The sequence below is a fragment of the Dermochelys coriacea genome, chromosome 6 (assembly GCF_009764565.3).
Source record: "Dermochelys coriacea isolate rDerCor1 chromosome 6, rDerCor1.pri.v4, whole genome shotgun sequence".
NCBI lineage: Eukaryota > Metazoa > Chordata > Testudines > Dermochelyidae > Dermochelys > Dermochelys coriacea.
Genome location: NC_050073.1, coordinates 18,765,024 through 18,790,284, shown reverse-complemented (window position 1 = coordinate 18,790,284; position 25,261 = coordinate 18,765,024). Strand labels below are relative to the sequence as shown.

Genomic DNA, 25,261 nt, shown 5'->3' with positions numbered 1-25,261 from the left:
ATTCCTTATTTGAATAATCTGCCTAAAACAGCCATCTAAACACTGTTACCATGTGCATTTCTTTTCCGGGCATCTTTAATATTCTTCTTAAATACTAAAAACTGGGAATAGGATATATTGCCTAAAAAAATTTCACAGCATTCAAGATGCAACAGGCAACGGGTTTAAATCCTCCTCCCCCAACAGTTCTGATGATAAAAGTTTTTGTTCTTTGTATTTTTTTTTTTTTAAAACAGACGCTCTAAGAAATGTGGAAAGCCCGATTCGAAATACTCACCTATAATATATCTTCTTGCTTTGATATTTGCTTATATGAAGATTACACAGTTAGGCGAGGAGAAACTCTGACACCCTCCTTTATTAAACAACTCCTAGCAGCCAGCATCTCAATTAATGAACTGCGTACAGTCATTTCAGGGTAACTTAAACTGACACTCAGGTTAATCATGTTTAACACATTCTCATTTATATTAAGAACCATCACCTTGGGTAAGTCAAGGAATTATTAAAACTGAATTTACTTTACAACTCCTGTTGCCTGTTCACTGTTTTGCATTTCACTCTGCTTGGAAAAATAGCAGACAGCTTATACTAAGTTTCACTTTTAGATTTTCATTGGAATATTCTGGGAACACATGTATTGGCTGTAAGTACTATAGAAAACCAATTAAAAAATTCCATTGTATCATGAAAATGTTTCTGCACAAGAAGTTAATCTTCACCTTTCATGTAGGGAAACTTCCTTTCAGTATGGAACAATCTATAGTTCAACCTTATTGAATAAAATGGAAAGATAAGTGAGAACTATGGTCACCTGTTCAGTTAGACGTTACCTACCACGCTGCTCCAAAGAATGACTATTTGAGTTGAATACAGCGTTGTTGTAGCTGTGTTGGTCCCATGATATTAGAGAGACAAAGGTGGGTGAGGTATTATCTTTTACTGGACCAATGTCTGTTGGTGAAAGAAGATTTTGAGCCTCACAAAGCTCTTTTTTCTGGGAAAAGGTACTCAGAGGATGTGTCTATACTGCAATTAAAAAGCCACAGCTCGCCTGTATCATTTGACTCGGGTTAAGGAACTGTTTAATTGCAGTGTTAATGTTCAGGCTCAGGCTTGAGCCTAGTTCTGGGAGCCTATGAGGTCCCTGGAGTAGATTCATGGGGGACGAGGTGGTAGAGTTTCTCCTGGAGTTATTTGGAGAAGGATTGTATGAGAACCTTAAATTCCTGGGTGAACTGTGGTGTGGGGTCTTCAAGTTCTTTGTAGTAGGTGGTGTTGGAGAGTTATTGGTTAGCCTCGCTGACATAGTTATCATGGTTGAGAAGTATGATGGGACTCCTTTGTCTTGGGGTTGGTTTTCAGGGACTACATTGCTGTCCTATTGGTGGTGGAGTGATTGTGGTGGATGTGATTTTTGTTAAGGATTTCACAGTCAATTTTTTTTTCAGAAGCAATCAATCTAACTGTCAAGGTTCCTTACCCACTCTGAACTCTAGGGTACAGATGTAGGGACCTGCATGAAAGAGCCCCTAAGCTTATTCTTACCAGCTTAGGTTAAAAACTTCCCCAAGGTACAGATTTCTTTCTTGCCTTGGGAACCAGTTTACGTTAAAAACCTGGTACGCTGCCACCATCAAGCTATTTAAACAAAGAACAGGAGAAGAGACCACTTGGAGATGTCTTCCCCAAATATCCCCCCAAGCCCTTACACCCCCTTTCCTGGGGAGGCTTGAGAACAAACAAGATGAGCACAAAACCAGCCTTGGATTTTTAATACCCCAAAAAAACCAATCAGATTCTTAAAAAACAGAACTTTATTAGAAGAACAAAAAAAGATAAGAGAAGAACTTTGTAAGATCCGAATGGAAGATAATCTTACAGAGTAATCAGATTCAAAACAGAGAGAATCCCTCAAGGCAAAACCTTAAGTTACAAAAAGACAAAAAACAGGAATACACATTTCCTCCAGCCCAGCAAATTTACAAGCCCAAAAACAAAGCAAACCCAACACATTTTCTAGCTACTAACTTACTAACTCTACAGGAGTTGGAGCTTGCATCCTTGACCTGTTCCCGGCAAAGGTATCACACAGACAGACAAAACCCTTTGTCCCCCCCTCCAGATGTGAAAGTATCTTGTCCCCTCATTGGTCATTTTGGGTCAGGTGCCAGCAAGATTACCTTAGCTTCTTAACCCTTTACAGGTGAAAGGATTTTGCCTCTGGCCAGGAGGGATTTTATAGCACTGTATACAGAAAGGTGGTTACCCTTCCCTTTAAATTTCTGACAGTAACGATCAAGTGTGAACCACATCCTGAAAGAAATCTTTTCCAAACCCACTTTTCTGGCCTTCAAAACAAAGCTCCCATCCTTACCAAGCTCATTATCAGTAGCAAGTTCCCCACCAACCAGGACTCACGAACTCAAAGTCGCACCACACCCTGCCAGATGCAAAACCTACAGACATATCTCCACCGCTACAATGATCAATATCCACCCAACAAACCTTTCAAAATCCTTGGGTCCTACACAAACCTATCACAACATATGGTATACTTTATCTAGTGCATTATGTGCCCCAGTAACAACGATGTGCATGAAACCATACAATCTCTATGTTCTCAAATAACCTCTCAGAAAATGATAAAAGACAAACACCGCATCACCAGTGTGCAAACACCTCTTACAAAACGATCTTTCCATATCTAACCCCTCAGTCCTTGTCCTCGGAGAAAACTTGTGCAACACCTTTAAAGATTCATGGCTTATTACAACAATCTGTAACCCACTAACCCTTCTTTTTGGTCATATAGCTGGAGAGGTTTAGCAGGGCACTTCACCTTGAAGAGTTTCTGAGTATGTGTTAACTATTTATGCTAAACAGTCTCTTCCACCTTGTATTTAGTTGTGACACTAAGTGCCTTTTCCAAACCTGAAAGAGTTGTGTAGCTCAAAAGCTTGTCTTTTACCCATAGCTGATGATCCAATAAAAGATATCACCTCACCCACCTTGTCTTTCTAAAGTTGAAGACCTTTAGCAACTTGTTAGAACAAGCCCTCAGGCAATTCCTCTGTCCAGAGTACCTTTTAATTCTTCTGTGCTTCCAATGCATTTTTAGATTCAGAAGTCCATGCCGAAGTCCATGTCTATGTTAAGTTTTACTTCAAAACACCAAACAAATTCAACTAAAAAAAACAAAAAAACACCTTTTACCTGAATTGAATGTTTAGGATTGGAGCTTCCATGAAGTCTGATATGCACTCAATATTCACAACTTGCTGCACCTGAGCGCCCCCATCCACTGTCGGGTCCACTGGTTTTGTTTGCAGGTTCAGGCGTGAGACGTTGTTAAGGGAACCAATTCACAGGAAAAAAATTGACTGTGCTTTTAATCATTACCACTGGCTTTAAATATAGATTTACATCTTCATATGGATAAATTGGCCACGGGGGGGGAGGGGGGTTAGGAGGAACTTTCACCAGTAAGTTAAATGTCCCTGTGAAACACAACAATACTAACAAGATGTTACGTGGATAATTTTTCAAGCACCATACCAATATACAGATTCAAGACAGTAAGAGACCACTTTTGCTTGAAGAGTACATGCAATGTATGCAAACACAAGATGTCCAAACAAGTCTTACATGCTATAGATGGTAATTCTAAACTGCTAGGGATACTCATTTTTACTCACATTTTGTATCCATCAATCCCTACAGATCTTAATATATTGAGTAATTTGTAGTGGGAGATTCTGTCAAATGCTTTTTGGAAGTCAATAAAACACAACTATACTGTGTTCCCCATTTCAAATGATCTTTCTAATATGAGATTCAAGTTCATAATGGTGTTTATCATGCCCTTTCCATGTCTGAAGCAGTATTATTGGTCACTTCTTTCCTTTTCAATCTTTCCTTGTATTAGGTCTTGAACAACTCACAAAAATATTTAGAAATATAAATTACACTGCACACTTAGCCCAGGCTCTGGCACAGGTTTGATGTCAAGCTCCCCTTCCACACACAAATCACTAACTTGGGTCAGCAAGGACTCAGGAAACCGGACCTAGGACTCTGCTAGGTGGATGGGTCAGAGCCTGAACCCCACTGTGACTCAGGTCCAAACCTTGTCATTTTGCAGCATGGATGCAGTTCAAGCCGCAGACCCAAGTCAGAATGTCTGTAGTACAGTATGGATGCGCGATACAGATCAAGCAACTTTAAGCCCAGGTTTACAATGCAGTGTAGATGCTCAAGTGCAGGCTTGGAAGCACAATGTTCCCAAGCCTAGGACCCAAAGATCCGATTTACATTGCAGTGTAGACATACCCTCAGGCTATGTAGCGTCTGTAGTCCCAGACTCAGACTCACTGCCATGGGTTTTGTTTTTTCTTTTCTCCCCTTGGAGGCATGTGATTGTTCTGTAGTCTACTATCCATAGCAGTGGTCTTTTTTTGCAGTTTGGATACATAAGGTACTGAAGTATTCTGGCAGTTCTCCTGTCTTAAATATATTCTTCATTACCTCTGACTGGGCTTTCAAGTCTTCATCCCCTATGCTTTAACAATTCAGCCAGTATTCCATCACAATCTAGTGCTTTTCCATTCTGAAGTCTTTTATTGATGCCAAGATTTCTTCATCCATTATTCATGGACTTAATTAATCTCTAGCTAAGGTTTTTCAGGCCTATCACACCATATAGTCCCTTGATATATTCTCTGTCTCTTGTTCTTGTCTTTAGGGTTGGTCAAATATTGTCTATTTTTGTCCTTAACAGTTGTGTTGGTCACCTTTTTTCTTTAATTGAAGGTTCTTATCTTTTGATACATCTCATGTTATTCTCTTTATCCAACTGTCCAATTTCTCTGCATTTCTCATTCAGCTATTCAGTCTTTACTAATATGCATTTATTCTTTATTATTTTTTCATTTTTACTAATATGATTCTACTAATGCACAGTACTGTTCACCTACCTGAAAAATTTTCAACAAAGCACTAAAATTTACACCATATTGCCTTTCCATATGAGAGGCAAGGCAGACTCAGAAGTACGTTATGAAGCTTTTTTTCCAACAAAGTTTAAATTTTATTTTGGAATATATTTGCTGGGACTAATGTTAATACCATGGACTTGTTTCTATTTATTCTAAAGTTTGAGACTTCTCTGATTTCCCTGTTGCTTTCACAACACACGGCACTAAGAGAATCAGCAATCATTTAAAAGGAAAGTCTTAATTTTTGTTTCATTTGTTGCCCCTCCCCTTCATTACCAAAGGCTCACAAGAACAATGGCACCTACTATGGTGAAACAGTAAATTAATCTTATAGTGATGTCAAGGGTGCAAAGTAATTTGAAAAAACCTCGCTCCATATAATCTTTCAGTTTAGTAATTTTAGGCATTACTTGCAATAGTGGTAGGTCAGTAAGACAAGTACAATTTCAGTGTTATGTTAATGTCTGTAAAATACTATATAGTGCATGCACTAGGCCTTATCAGTTAAACTATCATTAAAATTCCATTAATAATTTTTTTAAAGGATTTGTGAATTGTTTCATTGTATCCACAAGTATAAGCGGTCTCAGTGGAAGTTACCACTTAGAAAAGCTAGACCTAGCAAAACAAATATTTTCAATTCATGGGGAAAGCAAGGAAGAAGTCAAAGTTAATCTAACCATTTCTGAAGAATGAAGAGGTTTAATTACAACCACATTTTTAAAGAGTTTGCCTGCCAAAAATATATATTTTAGCATCCAGATCTTTAGTTGATAACCAAAGGCTTAAGTTAACTACATTTCTTGTAGCTTCCAAGTTAACTTCAGTAAACTAACCAAGCAATGTTGAGATGTGCAAATTGATTACTTTACCACATGCTATATTCATGGAATTTTTAATAAAGCACCCTTATTTTCTTTGATATTATCAAGTATATATTCAAAATCATTGCTAGACTTCTACTAACTGCTTAAAAGTGATCGTTTTGGTCATGCAACCAATATTTTAAAGAGCACTGAATAATCTCCCCACATTAGCTTGCATAGCTTAAAATCCTCATTTAGTTTGCATTTGTCTAATTTGACTTATTCCCCTTTAACTCGCAGTGTATTTTGTGATTAAATTTTAATTAACTCTGTTGGTACCAAAGAGTTAAAACCATTTCAACTTTAGTAATAGCAGAGAGGCCTAAACTAAAGTTGGCAATAGATAATAGCTCTGTGGTAAAAATATCAATCAAATATCTGGTTATAATATGCTCCTTTTTTCTCCTGGAAGCTGGTACTTTGCAACTTTGCTCATGCAATACAGTGTGTCTTGTCAAAAGCGTATTAAGTAACTTCTCACAACAATAAGATATCCCTATACAAATCCTACACAATACTACAATGTGTAGTATTTTTTCTAGAGCCATAGTGTAGAAAAATTAATTTAGCAAAATCTGACACCAAAAGGTTGTATTTTTAAGACACAGAAGTGCCAACTTCCTCATCTTGTGAGGTATCAGACTTTGAATCTAGCAGCTATTGCATTAACCAAAGTACTTCTTTATTCTTGTTCATTTTTGTATTTGATATATGTAATGGTCAGGTGCATACACTACTACTTGCATATGAGGTGGATCAATTAAATCAAGGATATTTGACTGAAGTTCATCTGAACAGATTAGTGTTGGAGTAAAATTCAAGAACTGAGTGGAAGTCTTGTTACCATAAAATATGAACATCCGACCTGGAAAAAAATAGGTAAAAACATTTAATTATAAAATCCTTAAGTATAGCACAGAACATTAAGTAAGTATACTGACTACATCTGGAGCAAGAGTCTAAGGCTGTGTCTATATGTACAGCGTTTCAGCGGTGCAGCTGTACAGATACAGCTGTCTTTCTGCAGTGCATCTGGTGAAGATGCTCTACGCCAACAGGAGAGGTCTCTCCCATCAGCATAAAAACCCCGACCTCTGTGAGTGGCAGAAGCTATGTTGATGGTAGAAGCTCTCCTGCCAATACAGAGTTGCATGTACATACACGAGCACCTATGTTGGTGTAATTTATGTTATTGGGGGTGAGGTGGGGGGGGAGATATTCACACCCAAGTGACATAAGTTTTGCTGACATAGGCTATGTCTACTCTACAGAGTAAGACAACTGTTTTCCACTATCAGCACAAAAAGGGTTCCTTAAGAAGGTTAGGCCTCAAATCTGATCCACTTTAGATGTTTAGAAAATTTGTTACCAGTAAATTAACAAAATAACCATTTTTTAACTAACAAGGTTTATTCCCAATTCTGTGCTGACATTGCTGTTGATACAACAGGGAAGTTAGCACCATGTTAACTACCAGATCTATTCAAAACATATAAAATTATCAGTCTTACCCAAGTTCTGTCGAAATTCAGATTTCAGTCCAATCTGTAGCAGCTGATTTTCAAACAAAACTCCATTATTTTTACATACAAACCTAGAGAAAGATAGGCACATTTGAAAGATAAGAGTTTATATTTTAACTGCAAGACAGATTATTACAAAGCAATCAAAGCCATGGAATTTAAAGGTCTTGTGGTCAGCATAAAGAAGAGAACTGTGGGCCCAAGTGCTTTGAAATAGTCAGTAAAAAGGACAGACAACAGAAAAATTGTAAACTTAATGCAAATGAATTTATATTCTAGCCCACACCTTCCTCGCAATGTATCATTATTTTAACTATTAAAGTTTATTTCAATGCTATACTTAAAATGAAAACAGGGAGGAAACCAAGACACGCAAACATGCTATATAAGGACCAGGCAACAGATTTTTCAATCCAGCATTAATCTAGTGGATTAATGAACTTCAACTCAGTGTTTAACCTACAAAGCACTTGAACAAAGTGCGCTTGCAATACCAATACCCTTGGCTATGCCTATCTAATCCCCAGTTACATTTGTTCTCAACCCCAAATGATTGCAAAATGTGGCATACAACTAACACTGATGAAGAGAGGCCTAGCTTTAAAGCAGCATGTGGTATTACAGGGGAGCACTGAGCTGCACTGGCAAAGTTGTGACTGAGTATATAGCATATGCAACACAGCATCTATAACCAGCTCTGTGCATTACCAGTTTTACTGCATGTCTAGAAAAAACCCTGGCCACTTTGAAAAATAGTGGGTTAATACTTAGTTTAATCCCTTGCTTTGTGATTTTTGATTATTTTGTGATAATGCTCTGGAAGTCACCCATCTTTGCAAGATTTTAGTATTGCTTACTTGTGAATAAGCTCATCAGCATCATGCACAGTATCAGCTGGTTCCTCAGAAACTACCTCAGATGAAGCCAGGTCAGGGCTAATTCAAGCAGCACAAAGGAAGAAAGGAGGTAGCAACAGAGATGGCAAGAGTTATAAATTAGTGTTAAAAAAAAAAAAAAAGAGAGAGAGAGAGAGAGAGAGCTTAATCATTTCCTTTATTTCCTCCCTCAGAACAGCACTTTGGGATTTGACAAGGCCTACATTTTTGAACGAAGACACCTTGAGTTAGGTACCTAAATACTTTAGCCATCTAAGCAATTGCATTTTTCAGAGGAGCTGCAGTCCCCACTGACGTCAATAAGAGTGGAAATGTTCAGCACTTAAAATCATACCACTTTAGGCCTCTAAATCCTTTTTAGACATCTAAGTCCAGGCACCATTGTACAAAAAATTTGGATTAAGTCCACATTTAAGAACGCCCATTAACTTTCATTAGTCTGCATACGGATGCCAGGCCCTCACTGCCACTGGTAGCATTTCTAGTTACAGTTGTGCTTTTCTCAAACTCTAATAAAACTGCACTGCTTGAATGAAAGAACTAGCATTGCCAAAACATTTTAGAACAATTATGCCATAGTAAATACACTGGTAGACTGTCCAGAACATCCCTTAACCAAGTAACAGATTTCCTCCTTAGTTCCACCTTACCACTTACGGAAAAGTGGCAGAGGTTACTGTAGAAGACGCTTAGGTAGTAACTACCTTAGACAAGCACTTTACCAAATGCAATGATTGCAAACAGGATAGAATTCTCAGCAATGCCAGTCATTTTTCTGCAGCAAATGTCTACATATAAAGAATTAATTCTTCACCCCTGCAGATCACTCCTGAACTACTAGCCTAATATTAAATGAAGAGAAAGGACAGAGAAGAGGTACAGCAGATGCCAGCTCTAAAACATCATTTAAACTTTACTGCCACATACTAAAGGTTACTATGTATGAGCCACTTACATTTGTCTAATACAATCCACTATCTTGCAAGAATGAAATGTTTCAGGATGAAATTTTTCAACCATAGCAAACTGCAAGCAAGTAGATTGTGCCTGGGCTGGTATTTTCTCCTGGCAATTTTACAGAGCTGTGCTGGAGCACATACTTATCCCTATACTTAATAGGCAGCAGGAACACACAAAGCATGACTGCTGTATACTGCAACTGCTTAGCTGCCCTCCATTACTTTAAAGACTTGGTCCATAGTAGTATTAAATCTTTGTTTAGTAGATGTTATAAGTAGAGGTCTGACAGTGGGAGCTTTTTTTTTTTTAAATTAAACACCCTGGTCGACTAGGCAGTCTTAACTATATTCAAATGTTTTTCAGCTAAGCATTGAATGACAAGAGATTCAGGTTACATATTCTACTTAATATTAGCTATGCTCACATGCTAGAATTCTGCTAGAAAAAAGCTAGCAATAAGATGGAGCCTCTCATGATATTTACACTGACACCCAAGAATTTAATGTCTTGTGAACAGTGCCTGAAAGCTTTATATTGAGAACTTCACCTAAAATGCTGGTAACAATCAATAAAAATAGTTATTGATCATTGAATTAAAAAGGCATGCTGGAATGTAGGATAATATGTACTTTTAAATACAAGGGACATTGTGAAGAAGCAAGGATACCTTTACACAATCAGGCCATCAACTGTAGTTAGGACATAAACAATATATAAAAGCCAAATTAAATATGCCTTCAGGTCTGTGACTGGTTTAATCCATTTGGATAGACTATGTTTAATAGCTCTGGGAGCTCTGCTGTCAGAGACAAATTAGCAATAACCTACCCACCCCAGGCCAACAACAGGAATGTGTGACAGATGCAAGGACACAATTGCTAGAGTCCTGCATGGCACAGGAATAAGTAGGCTAGATAATCCCAAATGTGAAATGACAGTTCACTACTACAAACTAATCCATTCCTTTCAATATCAGGCTGTAGGTATTAATGTAAGAACAGCTTATCTTATGCACCTAAAACTGAAAGCAATAAAATAGAAATCGTTTATGGCCAGGTCCAAAGTTATCCACTGACCTCATCATTGCCTGTAAGTCTTACTGTATTCAATATAATCTGGATATTAAGCATAACATAAGCTCTAGATTTGCCTTTAGATGATTATATCAGTAATGCATTCACCTCACATGACATTAAGGAACTTATTCGTAGAAGTAGGACTGACAAAGCTATGCTGTTCTTAAGGGGGGACGGGGGGAAGGAAGTTTCAACAGTTTGTACTCTTCATTAGGGTAGGGTGGAAAAGGTGGAAGATAAGAGGCACCACCTACTCCCAACTCAGTTGAGAATTATTTTAATTACCTTGCAAAATTATCTTCAGAGCCAGGAGCAAGAGGTGCAACCACAGAAGCAGAGTCTGAAAATACATCCACCAGCAAACTGCCAGTAGAGGAAGGGGGAGGAGCAGAGCTGGTGAGAGGAGCTGCACTGAGGCCCAGAAGGTCAGCTGATGGAGAAGGAGTAGACTGTAGAAGATAAAATGGAACACTTTAAAGTTGCATTTAATTCATATATACCAATACAAATCCCAAACTGTGCCTCACCCCCCGGTCCCCAATAAAGACTGGCTCAGATTTTTAAAATAGTTTTGTTTGTAGGAAATAAAGACATCTTCCACATGTGGCTATCACCTTGCCCTTTAAATGGCCTCAGACAGGTAGTTTCATATCTAAAAAACTGGTAGTTTCCCATCACTAGATTTTACCTTCCCATAAAGCCAATTTTAAACCAAATACCATGAAGAACTAGGGTGCATTAAGTTACCTCCCTCCTTCACCTTTGAACATTAAAAGTAGTACAAGTTAATCTGTACTATTTTGCAAACTCCAACTTTACATAACTCTAATCCAAAATACTTGTGTCCCCCAACCTGACAGACTATTGTGTAAACCTAAATTTGAGGATATTTTGACTCAGATGCCTAAAACTGATCTTTTCCTGAATATTAAAAACACTTTCCTTTTAACAAATATAGCTCTTTGCTCATTCACTTGAATGTTAAGTTCTGAAGCCATGCACACACTCAAAAGAGAAGTATTAAGACAAATAAGCCAGAAACCAGAGTGCTCCTAAAATTAAAGTTGGTTAAGAAAGGAAATAAAATCTAGAATAAGATTCCCCAACACAAGGAGAGTAACAACACTTAAGTCGCAAATGAAGTAAAATGAATGAGGAGTTCCAGTGGATGGAGAATCTGGCATTAAAAGTTTGATGAACTTTATTTCTTGGATTGCTAGTTGGGAATTTTCTTCTTCCTCAAAGGGAAGGAGATGGAGGGAAAGACAGTTAACTTTCTCCTGGAAAAGCAAGATATTAATAAGTGGACATATAGGAACAATTTACTCTACTTACCTAAACTCCCAGACACAATGTGTACAGGTGTGCCAGTTGTGATTCCACAGTGAAGTTAAATTGGGGCCTTATTATACTGATTTGGAAAGGAAATATTGTTCTTCTCATAGAACTTTACAACACGTGCTAAAGAGAGCTAGATTTATTTTTTTCCCTAAAGTTTTATGTCATTCCGCTGAAAAGTTCAAAAAAGTCAAGCATTTAAATCGGTAATGGTTATTTGGGACAGATTCTCTGGTGAACAAAGCAAACCTGAAGCAGCTAAAGATCTGCATTGGAGATTTTTATCTACACTGGCAGCTCCACCACCATTGTGCTGGAACACACCCCTTCCCGCATAATGGGAGGTACGGTGGACATCAAGGGTGCGGCATGGGAGATGGCATAGTTGAACAAGGCACCACGGCACCCAATTCTACATTGGAATAAGATCCTTGGTCTTTCACCAGCAGCATAAGTCTACGCTACCCCCTGCAGGTTTAATTTATGTTGGGGCTTGGCAGCTGAGAACCAGGCAAGCTAGGACTGACTTTCTCTCAGCCTCCTAAGCAGAACCTGGGTACAGTGGAGAATCAAACCAACAACTGCTCTTCAGGTCCATCTAGTTTAATACAGTTAAAAACTTTAACCTTGCCACATATATACACATTACTGACAACATTTCTCATACTCTTCATCACCATCGATGGTCAAAATTTTCCAGCAGTGACCAGTGATTTTGGGTACTCAAGTTGAGACACCTTAAAGGTGCCTCAGTTTGAGTGTGGCTGCTCACTTTGAGAATTATGTTAGATCAGGCATCTTAAGTTGGGTACCACCCCTAAAAAATATATTTTAAAAAAAATCAAGGCCAATATATATAGTCGCAAGAGGTCTTCTAAATCCACTATGAAAAGCTAATTTGTTGAAGTGTGCTGAAAATTAAACTCCCATTATAGGTAAAGACGAAGTTAGAGAAAAATTTCCATGTTATTGCTTCTCATTAAAGACGAAAAAACCAGTGTTAAAATGTGAAGGGAATTAACATGACCAACAGGAAAAAATAATATCAATGCTATGCTAAAGATACGCATGCAAAGCATTTATTGGCTTGGGTTAAATGTTTATTACTTCACTTACCATGGAAAGAAAAGCAGCAAGTGATTGTTAATTAGTATTAGGTATGTACTAATGAAAAAAAAAAGTGAGATAGAGCAAGATCCTGCCTTACTGGGAATTCTGAAATATCCAAATGCACTTATGTCAAGAGAAAATTACAACTGCCAAACAATAAAAGTAGCCTAGTAACACCAAGGTTTTAAACTATTGTGCAAATTTCATGCAGCAAGAGAACAGGTGGTCTTGAATGGGACGGACTCTAATTTGATGACATTTCTAGTATTTGCAGTCTAGCTATGAGGGAAACCCATGAAAGTATAGCGACATCTATCAAATAATGGAGAGCAGGGGAACATGAGAAATTACAGCAACAAGAGGATTTAGAAACAATTCACTATAGTAAGTATTTGATTATTCATAAAAAGTTTGAATTTCTTAGTTGTCTCTATATCAATGTTTAAGACAACTGGATAATTAAACTGAAATAGGCATGCATGTTAATAATTCACTCCCAAACCAGCGCAGGCCTTGTCATGAATAACTGCAAGCACCAAAAAGCAAAAAGTTTTAAGACTTCATGCCTGCAACAGGACTAATTAAAAGACCTCAGAAGTGAAGAATCCTTTAAACAAACAAGGAACTCCCGTCTGAAGGTTGTGGATGGCTAAACGAGAAGAATTCAGATGACAAGGGCGAGGTCTAGGCCCAGTAACCAGTTCAGCCAGTGAACCCTGAAGCGGAGAATCAGGCAAGGCCTTCAATGGTATGCAGAAAAAATGGAATAAAAAAAAAATCAAGTAATCAGCAACAAAACCAAGAATTATGTGTGCTCCACTATTCGCATGTGCTTAGCTTATGCATTCAAATATCAGAGCTGCAAGAGCAGATTTGGTATTACACGCTTAAGTTAAAACAACAAGGAGTCCGCTGGCACCTTAAAGACTAAACAGATTTATTTGGGCATAACGCATCTGAAGAAGTGGGGTTTTTTACCCACAAAAGCTTATGCCCAAATAAATATGTAGTCTTCGAGGTGCCACTGGAATCCTTGTTTTTGTAGATACAGACTAACACGGCTACTCCCAATACTTCACAATTAAGTTGCGAGCAGACGCTTATTTACGTCTATACTAGAATCAGACCAAAAAGTGTTTCAGAAGGTAACAGGCTCCCCCACATTCTATATTTCCATGCAATAAGAAATAAAGTGAAGCTCTTCTATGGTAGAGCGGCATAAATTGAAGTTAGTTGATTGGGAAGACGTTGTTTGAAACCTCTCCCTACCATGCACTCCTCCCTAACAATGCAGTATGAAACACTGCGTGGTGGAAGAAACAGTATGCAAGAAGGTTGGCTTAATATCCATTCAGAAGAAAATGGAGGACAACAACATCTTGGGATGGAAAACTTGGTCACTAACTTTCAAATACAGTAGAGTTGAACCATTCACTATGAGAGTTCAACAGGGAAAGCATAGTATCTTCACTAAGTCTAAAAGGAGAAGCATTTAAAAAGATGGGTACAGAATGTGTTACAAGGCTAAGGATAGAATATTAAAAAACTTAGAAAATTAATCCTAATAGTTACAGATTTGGGTTTTGCTTTTAGTCACAAGAAATAATGAATCTCATCTTAGTTAGTAGATTAGACAGCACTCCATCACAAAACCGCCTCGCAATTCAGCATAATTGGGAGATACAGAAAAGCCCAGGACTGATGTTGTTTACGCTTAAAATGCAAGTCCTTAAAATGTGCACTAATTTAACTCAAGTTATGACTTTATATAAATGAATATAAGTAAGGGTTAAATCAGTTTAAAGTACATCCACATTAGATTACTTTAAGTACAAAAAAGTGCAGCTGTGTCCTGAATGCTTTGAAACAGAAAAATAAACTGGCAAAAGTCAGTCATAGTAGAGAAAATTAGAACATCTAGGCTTAAAATGTTTCACAGAACTACATTACAGATAATTAGCTTCTTTCTAAGAGTGTTAATGAAGTTGGATTATTCAAACACTTTGTCCAAAATTTATCCCAAGAATGAGATGTCAACATTTACTTTTCAAAATGTTAAACGTATTTTAACAGTTTCAAAGTAATTATACACAGATTATCAAAAGCACAGAGTCTTGGTCTAATTTGGCCCCCACTGACTTCAACTTCTGCAAATTCTACCCACCACTTCCCTCACCTCTGGAATTAAAATCCAGCTTTTCCAGCTACTTTATACAAACATCAGGAGCCTCAAATTTAAGAAACAGTGAATGCACAACACAAGCCACTGAACAAGCAAAATGTAAGGAATCTCTGTATTTCCCTCCTAGAAAATCATAATTGGTATTCGATTGTTTATCACAAGTGGTATAATTACTTAAGGAAACATACCACAGTACTGGCATTAACAGGGGTGGATTCAGTGCCTCCATTCACATCAGAGTTCCTTTCCTTTTTGATCTCTTCTAGGTCAGTAACTGTGCCAGGGCCTTTCTTCTTCTTCAGCTTAGCCAGAATGGATGACTCCCTCTCTGGAAATGGAGGCATTTCTTCTAGCACAGTTGCCTTGCCATGAAATAAGCTATTATTAGTTTTCAATACAACACACGTGTCTTCAGACGGGGAAACACTTGCAAGAAAACATCACCACCTCAACCTTTCAACGCGTACACCATTGTAGAGTTGCTTCTTGTTGCTGAGCACAGAAACACACCACCTATGCAACAGACAGCAGCACATTATAGCAGAGAAATAGCTCTGCAATAGTTAACTTTGAGAGTTGCTTCTTTTAAACAGTAAGCAAGTGCTTTAAAGCCATAAGCTGACTGATTGTTTTATCTGCTGTGCCCCATGGGGCTGCACAGTCAGGTTTGTGGTCCCAATTTAGGGTCATTTGAGCAAGTGATTCCTGAGATGCAATCTGCTTAACAAAACCCACCACATTTATAAAATCACCTGGTTTTGATCCTTCCCAAACTGATATCACCCCTTGGGATTTACCTCAGTAGTGCAGAGCAACCATGTGCCTTTGGAGTAACAGTATTGAGAGTTAGTAAGTTTAGAGCTCCAGGTCAAGTTGACCTAAACTGAAAGAACAGTGAAATACACACATGCAGCAAGACGAGAGGGTTTGCAGGTTGTCTTTCATCACAGTAATTGGGTGGCTCAAGGTGACATGCTGTGGACACTAAATCTAAGCAACACTCATGCACTGTGAGTTAAAGTCCTACTTGTGGCAGTTTTTGGAGAATGTGTTATGTAAGTTAGTTGTTGTTTGCCTGCATTTTATGGAGGCTCCTTTTTGAAGTTTTGTTCTGGTTTAAGATATTTTAAAAAGTGCTCCAAAATCCACATGCAGATTCTGATTTTACTTTAGAAGCAGTCAGTGAAATAAGCACTAATGATATAGAAGATAATGACTGTGCAGTAAGCATTTGGAGTAATGTAATCATCATGACTTATGCTCCTCAATCCAGTGTGATCAAAGGAAAGTCGTCACTGGATATTTGCTCAACAGCTTCTTAATACATAGCCATGCTAACATTCAGATTCTTAACTTTTTTGGTGTAGCAAGGGAGTATAATGGGGTGGGAATGGGGTTGAAGCTGTGAGGTGGAACGCGCAAGGGGTGCTGAAGCAAAGCAGGGGCTCTACCCTTTTAACAACCTTCACCCATTAAGGCTGTGCTCTGACATAACTATTCAGGGGCTAGCACACACCAAGACAAAAAACCCTTAGGTTACATCTACACTCAAATGCTACAGTGGCATAACTGTGCCACTGTAGTGCTCCAGGGTAGACACTTACTACAGCAATGGCAGGGGTTCACTCTCGTCACCCCCTCTCTGAAGACTGAGTGGTTTCTCACCCCATACCCCCAAAGAATACATTCCATGCCCCCAGTTTCAGAACCTCTTCTCCAGGTAATCTACCTCCCCAAGAGGCAGTAGATAGTAGACAAAAGAATTCTTCCATTGACCTAGGACTGTCCACACCAGGGGTTAGGCTGGCTTAACTGCATCTTTCAGGATGTGGGTTTTTCACACCCCTGAGAGAGGTAGCTATGCTGTTGTAACTTCTCAGTTTAGACCACCCCTTAATGTAAGGAATTATCCAAACACTGATTTTTAAACCCAGTGCAATGTCTAGGGCTTTGATGAAGAATTGAGTTTCTGAAATATTTTTACTATGATCCTTCAGTGAAATTCCACACCTCTAACTGTTGCTCTTTAGGAGCTCAAAAACGTTGACAGAGCAGAAACAAATTCCTTCCCCCCCCCCCTTCTTCTTCAGTTATCTGTCTAAAATCTTTGATGCAACATTAAGGTTGCCTGGCGCTGCCTCAAGCCATTCTAGGACATCAAGTTCAGCTACACTAAAACCTCTAAAAATTAAGAAACACACACAGTTAAGGTATACACCACTCCTGCAAACCAACATTAACTCTGAGTAATGTCTCAATATGCCATAACACATACCACCACTATACCCTTAGAGATGTTACCCAACAGTCTGGGAACAGATCATAATCACTCTAAGACAAAGTTTAAACCTTCTCTTTACTGAGGCAAAACTTTGGTTTAGATCAATCATAGCAAAACAAGAGCTACCTACACTCATACAGAGAGGTCACTACCCACAAATCAACCCAGAATTGCTAACTGTTACCACTCCCTCACCTTTGAGGATTACACCACAGACTTTGCCTTCACTTACATCTCACTTAGTCCTGGAGACTTTATGTCACCAGACTGCTGACAATCCCCATGACAAGACTTCTGTGCATCATTAGTGACAACCTAAAGAGCTCAAATCTTAGAAGAGTCATATTTAACTCAAGGTACACATGAAGCTCTCCATCTTGCCATTGCAGCTCTGTCAACCTGCTCCAACTAATCCCTCCCACCATTCAAAACAGCTACACCAAACAATGAACGCTTCTGGAGTACATACAGATAAATGCTGCAATTCATATCAGTGGAATGTAACACAACAACACTTTCCCATAGCCCCTTCAAGTCTACCTACTATAGCTCCACTCTTAGTGGGCCATTCCAACAACTACTGCCAGATCCAAGGAGCAGAGTTAAAGCTGGGTTGTCGGGGTGGCATGCATCTTAACTCTATTCTATTTCAGAAATTTATATTTGCATTATACCATTTCTGTTCATTTTTTGATTTTCAGAAATTTGGAATGTAGCAGAACTCGATCGTCTGGAATGGCATAAGACAGTACTGGGCAACCCTAACTTCATTTTAACAAAGTTCTGGGCAGTCCATTTACTGAACAACATCCACTATAACATTTAAGTGCAATCCTGCCCAAACAGAAGTCACCCACTTGCAAAGACTTTTCCATATTTAACTCTATGTACCTACCAAGATATCAGTACTAGCAATGGTACTGAGCCTCAGGTATTCAACGGCTCTCTGCTGTAGCTCAACATCAGCATTCTTCAGCTGACTGTCACTGCGCAGTACATCTTGAATGGTAGTTTTGATTTCTGGAAATAGGTTCACAAACTTGATGTAGGTAGACAGAAGCAGCGCACGAGTAGGGACGCTACACAGATGAAACTTGGAGTGCAGCAAGTTGAATTGAATCAGAGGACTTAAGGGGAAAAAAATACAGTTTAGTTTTCCTGATATCATAATACATATGCTTTATTTAATAACAGTTCAACATTCAACTGTATGTGACCGTAATATTTGAGAGAGACAGGAGAATTCATTGTAAATAGATGCATTAAGATTCCATGATAAACAATTATAGTATTTTAAGTGGTCTGTTTTAGAAGAATGTGTTCGCACCTGGATCTTGGGTCACCAGCTATTAGATTTCCAAATTCTCCCAGGATGTAACCACCTACTTTTACCAGGTTTTCATGGCATGCTGGTGCCTGAAGGGCCTGTAAAAGACCACTCAGTCAAAACCACTGGACAAAGAAATTAATCAAGAATCAATGACATAACCAAAAGAAAGACTATTATTCTACTCTAGACAATATCATTGTAGTGATGCTACATTATTCTACAACTTTTAGAAAAAAACAGTCCTCAAGCATGAACCACAAAGCATTTGCACAGGTTTGCAAAGAGCTGCAGGTCACATTATCTCCTATGAGTACAAAGTGGAATATGCATATGTAAGCAGTACAAACACAAGAAATAGAAGCAACAGGGCAAGGGAAAGTTATGGACTGGTAATTGTTAGTTTCCTGTTCTCCTATCCTACAATAATAATAGGTTTCAGAGTAGCAGCCGTGTTAGTCTGTATTCACAAAAAGAAAAGGAGTACTTGTGGCACCTTAGAGACTAACAAATTTATTTGAGCATAAGCTTTCGTGAGCTACAGCTCCCACTAAATGCATCCGATGAAGTGAAAGATACAGTGGGGAGATTTATATACATAGAAAACATGAAACAATGGGTGTTGTTATACGCACTAACGAGAGTGATCACTTAAGGTGAGCCATTACCAGCGGGGGGGAGGAGGGGAAACCTTTTGTAGCGATAATCAAGATGGGCCATTTCTAGCAGTTGACAAGAATGTCTGAGGAACAGTGGGGGGGAGGGGGGTAAATAAACATGGGGAAATAGTTTTACTTTGTGTAATGACCCATCAACTCCCAGTCACTATTCAAGCCTAAGTTAATTGTATCCAGTTTGCAAATTAATTCCAATTCAGCAGTCTCTCGTTGGAGTCTGTTTTTGAAGTTTTTTTTTGTTGAAGAATTGCTACTTTTAGGTCTGTAATCGAGTGACCAAAGAGACTGAAGTGTCCTCCAACTGGTTTTTGAATGTTATAATTCTTGATGTCTGATTTGTGTCTATTTATTCTTTTACGTAGAGACTGTCCAGTTTGACCAATGTACATGGCAGAGGGGCATTGCTGGCACATATCACATTGGTAGATGCGCAGGTGAATGAGCCTCTGATAGTGTGGCTGATGTGATTAGGCCCTATGATGGTGTCCCCTGAATACATATGTGGGCACAGTTGGCAACGGGCTTTGTTGCAAGGATAGGTTCCTGGGTTAGTGGTTCTGTTGTGAGGTTCCTGGTGAGTATTTGCTTCAGTATTTCCATCCCATCATCAACCTCAGCCTGGACCAGTCCACACAAGACATCCACTCCTGGACACTATGGTGCTAATAAGCGATGGTCACATAAACACCACCCTATATTGGAAACCTACTGACCGCTATTCTTACCTACATGCCTCTAGCTTTCATCCAGATCACACCACATGATCCATTGTCTACAGCCAAGCTCTACGATATAACCACATTTGCTCCAACCCTTCAGACAGAGACAAACACCTACAAGATCTCTATCATGCATTCTTACAACTACAATACCCACCTGCTGAAGTGAAGAAACAGACTGACAGAGCCAGAAGAGTACCCAGAAGTCACCTACTACAGGACAGGCTCAACCAAGAAAATAACAGAACGCCACTAGCCATCACCTTCAGCCCCCAACTAAAACCTCTCCAACGCATCATCAAGGATCTACAACCTATCCTGAAGGACAACCCATCAACTCTCACAGATCTTGGGAGACAGGCCAGTCCTTGCTTACAGACAGCCCCCCAACCTGAAGCAAATACTCACCAGCAACCACACACCACACAACAGAACCACTAACCCAGGAACCTATCCTTGCAACAAAGCCCGTTGCCAACTCTCTCCACATATCTATTCAGGGGACACCATCATAAAAAGCTAAGGAGGAAAAGCAAGCTGTGAGACATTTAACTGCGGCATATATAATCTGGGGTGCAAGTTCATGACTGTCTCCTTGCTTCCAAGCAGGCAGCATCCTAATGCTGTGTCCCTTACTCCACTATCATAGAAAGGAATAGGTGAGGTACAACAATGAACACAACATTTCTGAAAACCAAAAAAGCAATTCAAGGTTACATTTCTGTATGTGTGATCTGACTGTATGTAAAAAAGGGATAAGAAGTCGATACTATCTAATATAATGGAGGAAATCCACTGCTTGTATTAAATTTGCTAAAGTCTCACTTTTACTAGATAAATACCTTTATAAAATACCTTCAGAAGTACTATGTACTTTGATTAAAGAGCATGGACTATCAATATCACCAGAAAGGTGTTTGAAAATAGAAGCTTTCGAAGTAACAAATCCTCCAGGTCTTGTGGCATTACCTATGAAAACCAAATCAGAAATAGAGGTTTCCTACTGACTTTGGTCTCTGGCAAGACCTTTCACTGATTCAAGACACAAAGCTTCAGCAGTGCGTGACTGAAGTTATTCTTCTTTTTCAAGGACTGCTATTTAATTGCCATCAACATATCATGAGAATGGCTAATGAGAATAGGGTTTTTAATTAGATAATAGTGTGTGTAGTTTGCACTTCCATACAGAAGCATAGGGTCTTTCCATCTTGGAAGTGTAAAAACTGTCATTCTTACCTCAAAGACCGTCTTTGCTGCATATCCTTGCACATCATCCCTGTTAATCACAATCTGAATAACTCTGTACCACACCTCTTCACTGACGTAGTCTCCGGCAATACGAATCAAATTCAAGATTGTATCCACATACCAGGTATAATCCACTGCATACTTCTCAGCTAGAATTGCAACCTTCAGCACCTGAGCAAAACAAGAAACTGAAGTAAACCTAAAGAAATCTACAGTGAATGGGTATCCTTAGCAAAAAGGCATGATCCAATCCAAGAAGTTACTGTAAAATGCTGTTCACTAAAATAAGCGTTGAGTTGAGGAAGAATGTAGAAAACAGTATCTAATGAAAGGATTCCAGAAATCCTTGCTCAAATAAAATCCTTATTGATGTTAGTGTCAGTTTTGCCTGAATATACTCTTGGGCCATTAGTAAAGGCAGGCCAAACAATGTAGAAAAATATAGTTAATAAGATTTGAACCATTTAAGACCTATGTATCTGAAAATCAGAGCGCATTTATTATACACACAGCAGCTTGATGAGATATCTAACAGCATTTCTTGAGAGAAGAGTAAACAAGTTAAAGCAGACTATGGTATCCTTGAGCTGTATAATTAATAAATTAATCCAGGTTGCCGACAGAATAGGACAGAACGAGTGAGATTTTGATCTATTTAAACCAGCCAATTAAAGATTCTTGATCAGATAACTCAATTTGTTGCAGTTATACAGAGGAAAAAAATATTCCCAGATTACCAGCATATAAAACACGCTCATATCCTGGGTAAAGCCTTAAAGCAGGGGTGGGCACACTTTTTGGCCCGAGGGTCACATCGGGGTTGCAAAACTGTATGGAGGACCGGGTAGGGAAGGCTGTGCCTCCCTAAACAGCCGGGCCCCGCCCCCTATCTGACCCCTCCCACTTCCCGCCCCTTGACTGCCCCCCCCTCGCACCCCCCCGACCCATCCAACCCCCACTGCTCCTTGTCCCCTGACCGCCCCCTCTCGGGACCCCCCCGGCCCCTGACAAGCCCCTCTGGGACTCTCACCCCCATCCAGCCTCCCCACTCCCTGACTGCCCCGACCCCTATCCACACCCTAACAGGCCCCCAGGATTTCCACACTTATCCAACTCCCCCGTTCCCCATCCCCTGACTGCCCCCCAGGACCCCGCCCCTTATCCAAGCCCCCCAGGCCCAGCTCCCTTACCATGCCGCTCAGAGCGGCATGTCTAGTAGCCACGCTGCCCAGCGGCATGACTGCAGGGGAAGGGCCGAGGTCTAGCCTCCCCAGCCAGGAGCTCAGGGGCCGGGCAGAACAGTCCCGCGCGCCAAATGTGGCCCATAGTTCGCCCACCTCTGCCTTAAAGGGTTATAGCTGTGAGTTGGTTCTGGAGGCCAATACTTAGTACTACATCAAGTACCCAAGAATAGATATTTCAATTACTAACCTTCACTCAAATCTTCCCAGCACGTTTAGGGTGCTAAGAAAATATACCTGAGTACTTCCCCTCCACTTTAACTCTCACCTCATATAAAGTATTGATTTCTAGGAAGTACTCTGGATTGAAAGACAATTCTATGTTTTGGAACAATTAGAGTATTACATACAGACATACTATACAAATTAGCACTTTGTTTAAAAACGTAGTGTGATTAAATCAAAACTAGAGTTCTGCTGTACATCACACAATTTAACACTAATCTAAAAAATACAAAATCTTGAGGCCAGTGAAGGAAATTTGACAGTATAGTACGCAGTTCTGCGCCATCCAGAATTTGAGAACAAAGTTTCATTTTTAATATCACACTCCTCCCGAGGACAAAACACATAATTCTGGCAATAAAAAGCTGAATTATTAGACTACAACCACCTTTCAGATCTCATTTTTAGTTTTTGCTACCTTGAAAATATCTTTACTAGAGAGCGATTACACAACATCCAACAGTATACTGCATTTTCCAACACTGGCTAATTAAGATTGGCAAAGGGGGCACAAGTAACTCACAATTTCTTCTCTAATGGAATAATCAGCAGTCTCCAAGTAATTTAGCATTTCGGCCACAATCTGCTGGGCATTGCTTCGGTCACACATGGCATACAGGAGGTCTACTGCTCTTTGTCTTACACTCACATCCCTTTCGGTCTGTAAGAAAAGCCATAATGTTCACTCAAAGTAGAAGTTCTATGGAAAATCATGTGACAGGCAAGAGAATCCAAAATTATTTCAGCTCCCATTTGCAATTTACTGAAGAGATGCAGCTTCCATATTGAACACTGAATTACTGTTAAGGATTGATTGTAACAATTGCCACAGTTATCTGTGCTATTCCTACACAGAAGTACTATGCAAGTTCATTCTGCAACCAAGAACCTAGGAGTGCACTGTATTTCCAGTAATACAAGCTGCTTGCTTCATTCCCACCTCCATCAAGGGAAGGGATTAGCTGAGGTCTACATTTATTTTGGGCAAGAGTTATTGTGTAAAAGTTATTTCATAGTTAGTGCACTTTGTTTTTCTACTGTATATTTTAAAACTTGTAGAAGTACCTGAAGGACGGGAAAGGCACTTAGTATAAAATGACATATCAAACCCTACCAAGTAATGCAGAGATAGTACTGATCCATTTAATCCTCATGGCCTATTACCTTTTTGTATAGAACTAAGCATTTGCCACCTTATGGGACATGAATGAGCATTACTAAGATTGTCAAGCTGTCAGAACAAAGGGAAATTAACTAGCTATCTGGAGGTTTGAAATCAGACTTATTCAGCATTAATGGAAGCTGCAGTTAACTGCATTAAGGGTACTTGCTGTGACAAACTGGGGCATGTAGCCCACCTTATGAATCTAGAAGAAAATAATTAATACAATTCAGAGGTGCTAGTGGACAGAACACTGATGAAAATCAAGATATCTGATAAAACCAATTCTGTACTGTGTTTTGAATCTGTTGCCCTTGTGTTGAATTCATTAGCAGGTTTTTACTCAGTGGATGTCTGAATTGCAATTGAGGCTAGAGTAATGGGGTTTGAGGCACAAACATCCGTCCACCGATAAAAACCTGCAAGAATGTACGTTACAGACTACTGCTTCCTTCCTTTTCAAGTCTTGTCTCCTGACATTTGAATGTTATTATAGTGTGGCTAAAGAAAGAAAAAACTCGTGACTACCCTGAGAAGTAAGAGCACTGATGAGCTTAGCACAAGGGCAACAGATTCAAAACTGATGCAGAACATATGGCAGAATTCTTAAACCTTGATATTTACCTTCAATGCATTGATAACTGTTTCTATATGAGTTTTCACGGCTTCATGGGAAAATTCAGAGCTGGCAAGCGTGCACATGCTTTCCAGTGCTAGATAACGCAGATTAGTTTCCCGGTGCTGCAAGAACTGACCTAGTTGGTTACAGGCACGGACTAGCAGGTTTGGCTCACTGCACAGAACAGGAGAGAAAGTGACAGAGGGTAAAAAGCAACAAATTAGAAAAATATTATAAGAAAGCTAGGTAATTACTCCACAAGAGCAGTGTGCATCAGAATTGGAATGATAAAGGGATAAGAATCAAACAAACTACTCAAGTGTCCCTATGGAGATGGTAAGTGCACATCTATGAACTGCAGAAATAATTAAGTTTTCAGATATTGTAAACATTCATAGCCTCTCTCTAGATTACAGAAGTGGGTTAAGACTACAAACAGGGCCCAGATCCACCAACTCAGGGGCTATTTCTCAAACACCAAAACAATCAATTCTCTGGTGCACCATTCCATACCCCCCAAGTATTGTTCCAATCAAAATATATCCAGCTGCCCCCAATTAAGGCATGTAATTCCCTGCATTATGCAGATGAATGCAGGGTTTTCACAGATACACTCCTCCTCCCATTCGTTACCAGATGACTAAAAACAGTTTTCCTCCTTCATGGACACATCCTGTGCAGTTTCCACATTAAAAAAATATCAAACCTGTATTTTATTGTGATGGTGAGTAAATATGGAACTCAGGATCCCAGGAGGCTACACAGGGCTGCTCAGGCTACCATAAAAGCATAACCCTGATATATCTTGGTATTG

The 25,261-nt window shown here is 39.3% G+C and overlaps 1 protein-coding gene across 6 annotated transcripts in view; it reads right to left on the bottom strand.

The window, feature by feature from the left end:
* AP2A2 (adaptor related protein complex 2 subunit alpha 2) overlaps positions 1–25,261 on the bottom strand; it is a 104,177-nt gene that overhangs the window by 11,183 nt on the left and 67,733 nt on the right. For 4 of the 6 annotated variants that reach the window (XM_038405092.2, XM_038405093.2, XM_043517850.1 and 1 more), the window contains exons 9-19: positions 24,453–24,621; positions 23,190–23,327; positions 21,189–21,371; positions 18,557–18,654; positions 18,125–18,356; positions 15,137–15,310; positions 10,604–10,767; positions 8,244–8,321; positions 7,375–7,457; positions 6,639–6,728; positions 3,217–3,340 (exon numbers count right to left, since the gene is read on the bottom strand). In XM_038405092.2, coding sequence (XP_038261020.1) covers positions 3,217–3,340; positions 6,639–6,728; positions 7,375–7,457; positions 8,244–8,321; positions 10,604–10,767; positions 15,137–15,310; positions 18,125–18,356; positions 18,557–18,654; positions 21,189–21,371; positions 23,190–23,327; positions 24,453–24,621 — 1,533 coding nt within the window. The remainder of the gene's footprint in view (positions 1–3,216; positions 3,341–6,638; positions 6,729–7,374; positions 7,458–8,243; positions 8,322–10,603; positions 10,768–15,136; positions 15,311–18,124; positions 18,357–18,556; positions 18,655–21,188; positions 21,372–23,189; positions 23,328–24,452; positions 24,622–25,261) is intronic. The other 2 variants (XM_038405096.2, XM_038405094.2) reach the window with 1 other exon arrangement.